This window comes from Pan troglodytes, chromosome 2, assembly GCF_028858775.2.
Source record: "Pan troglodytes isolate AG18354 chromosome 2, NHGRI_mPanTro3-v2.0_pri, whole genome shotgun sequence".
Taxonomy (NCBI): domain Eukaryota; kingdom Metazoa; phylum Chordata; class Mammalia; order Primates; family Hominidae; genus Pan; species Pan troglodytes.
In genome coordinates this window covers 9,016,074-9,022,882 of record NC_086015.1, presented here as the reverse complement: position 1 = coordinate 9,022,882, position 6,809 = coordinate 9,016,074, and the positions used below count along the sequence as shown (strand labels likewise).

General features: G+C 48.9%; 1 protein-coding gene across 1 annotated transcript; it reads right to left on the bottom strand.

Annotated features, from left to right (window-relative positions):
- Positions 1–603: 603 nt before the first annotated feature.
- Positions 604–6,543, bottom strand: BHLHE40 (basic helix-loop-helix family member e40). Its single transcript, XM_516248.9, has 5 exons — positions 5,980–6,543; positions 5,747–5,816; positions 5,370–5,477; positions 4,283–4,406; positions 604–2,961 (listed from the first exon to the last, which is right to left on the bottom strand). Exons 1-5 carry the CDS (start codon positions 6,057–6,059, stop codon positions 2,105–2,107), a joined length of 1,239 nt encoding a protein of 412 aa, XP_516248.3. The 5' UTR covers positions 6,060–6,543; the 3' UTR covers positions 604–2,104.
- Between the last annotated feature and the right edge of the window lie 266 nt (positions 6,544–6,809).

Sequence of the window (6,809 nt, the reverse complement as noted above, 5' to 3'; positions counted from 1 at the left end):
TTTTTTTTTTTTTAAATAAGAGCACTTGTTGAAGGAACACCCAATATTCATTCACGCACAAACACACCGGAGAGGAAGTCCAGGAAGGATGTAGAAAATAATTATGGAATGTTGCCTCCAGCAGGAATAAGACAGGATATGGCAAATCCATTAGACCTTGCTAGATTTGAAAAAGCTAGACTGCTTTGGCAAAGAGGTGCTATCCCAGCATCAATTAGCATTGCATAATAATCCAGTAAATCTTTTCTCAATGTGCCTCTCCCTCCAGCAGGCTCCCCAGACACTGCGGCCCACGGTGTCATACCTTGGTTTTCTGTCAAGTTCCAAGGACCACGATGAAAGCAGGCAGGGGAAAATATGCTTTTTACTTAACTCTGGAAAAAGGTAGAGGATGATCGTGAACCCCTGGCAAGGGTTAAACAAAAATTGAACCAATATTTACCTGCCAAGTTGACTAAGCTTATTCTGATTGAATACAAAGCACATGAAAAGCTGAATGAAATTACACTGAGATTAACTGGTTTGCTTCAGCCAAGAAAGAAGGACATGGGAGTCAGCCATATCACACCAATTGAGCTATTTTTAAAAACTCAGGAGACCATCTTTCTCTTCCACAGGAAAAGAATTATTTTATTAAGTATTTTAAAACAACTACTTAACATTTACTCATAGATAAAAATATTTACAATTTTACACCTTCAGGAAGGCTCCAAAATATAAACACTGTACCTCTCCCTAGAGAAAAAAAAAATTATTCTTCTCTTCAAAAACAGGAATACATTCATTTTTTCTCACTGTGTGAATCAAGTAATTATACAAATAAACATCTGAAACATTTTCCTTTCTAATATATTTATATAATATATATTTATAACAGCTTTACAAATAAAGGCAACGACTTAATACCAAAATAAAAACAGGAAAAGAAAAAGTTAAAACACGATCAGCAATCAGGCATAGTGCATTTTGAAAAGCTGCTGCGGAGCTGGCTGGACACATCGGGAAAACAAGTACTCTGGACCAAAAATAAAACTTCTTTGAAGGAGACAGAATCCTTTTTAGCAATAAGGACACTCCATATGCCGTTGGGCAAGAGGAATTAGCCTACAGAAAGGATCTGGCGGTGCCAAGGCTTGGTTAGGCCTTTGAGAAGCTAAGCTTGGTTAAAAGGAGTTTTAGGATGGAATTGACAACTGAGTCTAGCTCTGCTTGAAGGGGGCAGCTTTTTACTCAGCTTTGTGCACTTTGGGGTGCTCGCTCGGGGTGTCCGCATCTCTCAGACCTTGGTTTGGTTCCCTGAACAGTAAGTACTAATGGTTAGGCCTAGAAACAGGTGCCAGAAGCCCAGGGAACTCCTCCCTCCCTCCGGGGCAGCTCAGCTTGTACAAGGGGCCCATTTTCAGTTCCTTAGTAAGCTAATCACTACGAAAGCCTGAGTAGGGAACTACATTCTCTTTATTCCTCCGAGGCAGGGGTGGGGAGCAGACCTGCGGAAACCTCCCCAAACCACTACCGTGCTATGCCAGTGCCTGCTACCTCCCCATGTTAGCAGAAAGCTCGGTCTGACTGCTCTCTCTCCCCGTCGTCTGGTGAGTCACGTCGACAATAAAGGCAAAAGGGTGGGGTCCTAACAGCTGGTTGGGAGCTGAGCCCTGGAAAGCCCTCTTTTGAAAGTACCTTCTGATCAAAGCCACAGACCCAGCTCCCAAACTGAAGAGTGACTCACAGACCAAGACTTTGAAGCTTTTGAAAATCCAGCTGATGTGTATCAAAGGGGGCTATTCTCTGGGCGGGGAAAAGCCCAGACGTCTGCTACAACCCCCCCACCCCCCAAGTCTCCTGATGTCAAGCAATCCTTCGTGACTTCCCTATGCCAAAAGGAGCTTTAAAGTCCTATACCAACACGCAGGCACACATGTGCACGCACACGCACATACATACATACATACATACACACACACACACACCCTGAATCTTCTCTCCATGCCTCAGATTATCTCAGTATACACAATGCAACAATCTTGCAGCATTCACAAAAACTTTTTTGTTGTTTTTTAGGAAGTAGCGAGGAAGGAAAGCAAAGCAGCAGGATCCCCTAGAGAGTTTAGTCTTTGGTTTCTAAGTTTAAAGGGGGGATTGGCTTCAGAGCTTGGAGCAAGACAGAAGAGTCGACGGACGGATGAGCTGGCAAGGGAGAAGGGAGTCTCTGGGGCATGAGCAAGGGAGCCGAGATCTTGTCTGGGTTCATGAAGCTAGAGAGGGCTGCGGCAGAGGCGTTGAGGCCTGGGTATAGCACTGGCACTGAGGTGGGATACCAGCACTTCTCCAGCATGGGCAGGTAGGCAGTCGCTGAAGGTGGGATCAGGTAGAAGGGCAGGCAGAAAGGAGGCTGGTGTGGGTGTGGGCCCAGGAACGGGGAGCTGATCAGGTCACTGCTAGTGAAATGGCCTTCATCATCTGAAAGCTGCATCCGGTTCTTTTTTGTGGGGGGTTCTTCGGATTCTTGCTTAATTGCGCCGATCCTTTCTCCCATGGTGAACCTGCGTCCGTGGTCACTTTTGAAGCACGGCTGCTCACTGCGCAAGTCGCCCTTCTCCGATTCTCCTCCATAGCCACTGTCTGTGTCCGTGTCGCTGCCGCTCTGCTCCCCACTCGAGTGAGCGAAAGTCCGCTGGATGACTGGCACGCAGTTTTTCCCAGGACCTTCCGAGCCTTTGGCCGGAGAGCTGGGTTTTTCCTTGAAGTCCATCACTTTGGGAGCTGGGTCTGATGGCTTCCTGGAGGTACCACCCTGCAGCAGCTCCGAGACCACCCGGTGGAGGTGGGTGACAAGCTGCGAAGACTTCAGGTCCCGAGTGTTCTCGTGCTTGGCCAGATACTGAAGCACCTCCCGGGCACATGTCTGGAAACCTGAGCAGAACATCTCTTGACCTGTTTCGACATTTCTCCCTGACAGCTCACCTGGGGAAAGAAAAATCCGAAGGAAAACGTTTCAGAAGGCCTGTGGCGCACCTGGAACCTATACTCCAAAAAACCAGGTGCTTTAGTTTTTGTTAAAAAAAAAAAAACGCATTTACTGATTTGTGTTCCCACCTCCAAAAGTAGTATGCTCAGAGAAGAATTACACTGAAAAGTATAAATAATTAAAATAATCCATATACTAACACTCAGATAAAATATGATTTTTAATGGTTGCATAATATCCTATCATGGAAATGGACCATAATTAATATGAGATGAGCTGTTTCCCCTCTTTTGGATTGTATAGGTGGTTTGTGAGTTTTCCATGTAAGCGAGGCAGCAAAGAACATTCTGATGTATTTATAAACCTAAGAGTCAATGCATACAACATTGCACCGTGGCAAAATGGGCAGAGGCCGGATAGTTATAAAATGAGGAAAAGAATGAAGAAACAATAATCACCTAAAGTAAACTTATTTTCAATGATTTGTAAAAGTTGCAGTCATGCTGTGACCTTTAATTAGGCTATTTCTATGTCTTCTCCACATATTCTATCCATGATCCTCAAGACATTAGGTATGACCATCTTCCTATTTTGAATGAGGAAACAGGCAGAAGCACTTGCTGGGTTTTTGCAATTTTCATCATACGAGCCTTCGAGAGGAAGGCAGACAAGAATGAAATGAGGGAGTGGGTAGAATAATTCTCCCCAGTCTGTACAGTATTATTTGGAAGAAGTGAGACTAGAAGGTTAGAAGGTGACTCCGATTATCTGGAAGTCAGTAGAAACGAATGATGAAACTTCAGTGGTTTCGCTAGATTGTGCAATTCACCAAGATACCTAGTGGCTATTCAGGGAACCACATGAAATGCAGGAAAAACTCCTGCTGTATCCTGCCAGGATCACACCACACACCAAGTGACAAGGAAGCAAAGAAACAGGAAAACGCTGGGGCATACCCACGATTTCTTCTCCAATGAAAGAGGGCTAAGAAGACCAACTGTAAAACACCCACAATGCAAATTATAGGTGCCTTGGCATTTTAAAAGGGAGTAGGGAAATCTCCCAGAACCCAGAGACTCTCAAGCTAAAATGCCACAGGAATATCTTATCATTTCACTAATACGTATTCATGCCAGGTGGCACACTGCATTTCAAATGAAAAGTCTGACCTTTTAGGAAAGATAAAACTGCATCTCCCCCAATGAACGTGCATAAGCAATTTGTTGCAGTAATGTTTATTGCATCAGATGTTGAGCCCACAGGCTCTCTATTTGCACTCAAACTCTTAAAGAGAGGATAGCCAGAATCAGCACTCACCAGCTTGTAAACCACTCTGCAGGGCAATGATTTTCTGCTGCTGCTGATCAATTAGGTTTGTTAGTGCTTTCACATGCTTCAAGGTAAGTTCAAGAACCACTGCTTTTTCCAAGTGACCCAAAGTCTGGAAGGAAAAGAGCCTTAGTCAGCGGTGAGGTCAGAGAAGTCCCACCTTTGGGACATTTATTAGCAATGAGAAATGAGAAAAGAAAAAAAAAGTGGAATAGTCTTTCCTGGTTGGCTGTTTTAAGTCTGTAGGTCATGCTTTTAAAAAGATAGACAGATACACTCATATATATATGTGTGTGTGTGTGTGTGTATATATATATATAATATATATAATTAAAGAATTTTTAAAAACGGGTGCCACCTATCTTTGGAGGCATTTTGGAAGCTGCAACTACTTCAGGAAAATCCTTTGACAGGTAAATTTCTCCAGCAGCCTCTGCCGACCTTAACTCAGGGGAATCCAGAGAGAACATTTTCCTGCAGTGGTGTCAACTCAGAGAGGGACCTCTATTATGTCTGGCAGCCAAGAGGCTTTCCCTACTTCTTTCCTTACACCCTTTCAGAACTTCCAGCTCATCCAGGCTTTTTTGTTCCTCCCGAAATACTATTTTTTTTTTTCCATTTCCCCAACCAAAGGCTGCGAAGTAGCCGAGGGCTACTGTCAAGAAAGGACAGGCCGTAAAAATCACACACCAAAGCAAGTCCCCTTATTTAACAACAAAAAAGGTGGGGGGAGTGGTAGAGGGGAAGGGGTAAATAAAATGTGTGTGTTTCTTGGCGTGTTCCTTTAAGTGAGAAAAACCAGGGAATCCTGAAAATCACCAGAAGTTAAACTCCTGAAAAGGAAGGCCAGTTGGTGTTGGAGCCAACTTGGAGAGGTCCAAGTGGTTCTCGCCTCATTTGCATGAGTCAGCCCGAAAACGCCAGGACTGTGGAGGAGGACCCCACCGCAGAGCCACCCGCCAGCTCTGATCCGCCAGTCTGGTCTGCAGTTCCCCGCGGAACCTGCAGGCGGCGAGTGACCCGCCCGCCCTCTGGGCAAAGGACTGGGTTGGAAAGGGGCCAGCTTCTCACTTACTGTAAGTTTGAGATGTTCGGGTAGGAGATCCTTCAGCTGGGCGATGCACTCGTTAATCCGGTCACGTCTCTTTTTCTCGATGAGCCGGTGCGGCAATTTGTAGGTCTCCTGCAAGACGCACGGGGAGGCGGTGGGCGCTTGGGGAAGGAGATGAGAAGCCTATCCTCCCAGCCCCGCAGCAACAGTCCGGCAGAGGAGCAGAGTAGCAGAGTAGCACCCAGAACCATCGTCTGCCCTTTCTTTTCCAAGTCACTCAGAAGAGGCACCGAGCCCACACCCTGCATCCCCTCGCCAACCTCAAAGCGAGAAAACTTTTCTTGGAAACTCAGCGCGCGCGAGGGGCTGAGCGCAGGGTCCCTAGGGGTGCACTTGCTTACCTTGCTGTCCTCGCTCCGCTTTATTCCCCGTCTTGACTTGTACACTTGGTACATGTGGGCAGGGTACATCCTGCAGGAAGAGAGACCAGGAAGGGTCGTGACTGCTTGCGCACGGCTGCAGGCGTTCTGCCGGGCAAGAACCTCCCGGTGCGCCCGGAGCTGCTCCAAGTTGAGAGTGGCGCATAACATGGGGCTGGAGTTGAGGCTTGAAGGGCCAAGGAGTGCCAACTTACCCTGGTAGGTCTCCGTGCTCCAGTCCCGGTGCTTTGGGCAGGCAGGCGGGGGGTGGTTGCGCGCTGGGGATCCGCTCCATGGCGCGGCGAGCCGGGGCCACTGCGCGCTCCTGTCTGCACTAGCGGAGCGTCTGGATGAGGACTGTCCTGGAGAGGGCTTCGGGGGTCTCTCCGCAGATGTTCCTCTGAGTCTGAGCTCTTTGAAATCCCCTGGGCTGCTGGAATCTTCGGCTTTGAGATGCAGCTTCAGTTGGGGGCGTGCATGGCCCGGTGTCCCCGCGGCCTCTGGCTCCGACTCAGCGCACAGACTGGCGGTGTGTGCTCCCTGCGCGGTCTGCGCCGTGCAAGCCAAGTGAATGAGAAGTGGGGCGGGCGGGGAGGCGGGAGGGAGCGGGTGAGGGGGGGGCGGTTAGGGCGGAGTGGGGGGGTGGGGGGGCAAGCCGAGGAGTAATGGAGAGGCTGCGGGCTGGGTTAAATGGGAGCGAGTGGGTGGGTTGGAGCTACGTGTTCTACCCTGTGACTCCAGGCACGTCTGGCCACTGCCGGGGAGGGAAGGAGCGACCTGCCCGCCCTCCCCCGGCTTCATCACATGAGTCTCACGTGTTGGACAACGCTCCGGCGGCTGCTAGGGAGCCCCCACCCTCAGCCCCGGCCCCCAGGTGTCTGCGGCTGCGGCCGCCTTTCCCCGAAGAGGGGGTGGCAGCACGACCTGGGTCCTGCCCAGTTGGGTGGGGGGCGCGGAAGCTGGAAGGGACGGGGGTGCTGGGGGAGGGGGAGAAGTTGGTAACGTGGGCGAACCTGCCCCAGGGAAATGAAGTAAGTTCCCGTCT

What these genes read in the sequence shown, in the direction of transcription:
- BHLHE40 (XM_516248.9), bottom strand. Translation starts at nt 6,059, where the DNA reads ATGGAGCGGATCCCCAGCGCGCAACCACCCCCCGCCTGCCTGCCCAAA. An exon ending in GAGCACGGAGACCTACCAGG is followed by an intron (nt 5,817 to 5,979) that starts GTAAGTTGGCAC and finishes CTCTTCCTGCAG; the next exon opens with GATGTACCCTGCCCACATGT. An exon ending in GCAGAGTGGTTTACAAGCTG is followed by an intron (nt 2,962 to 4,282) that starts GTGAGTGCTGAT and finishes TTCTTTCCCCAG; the next exon opens with GTGAGCTGTCAGGGAGAAAT.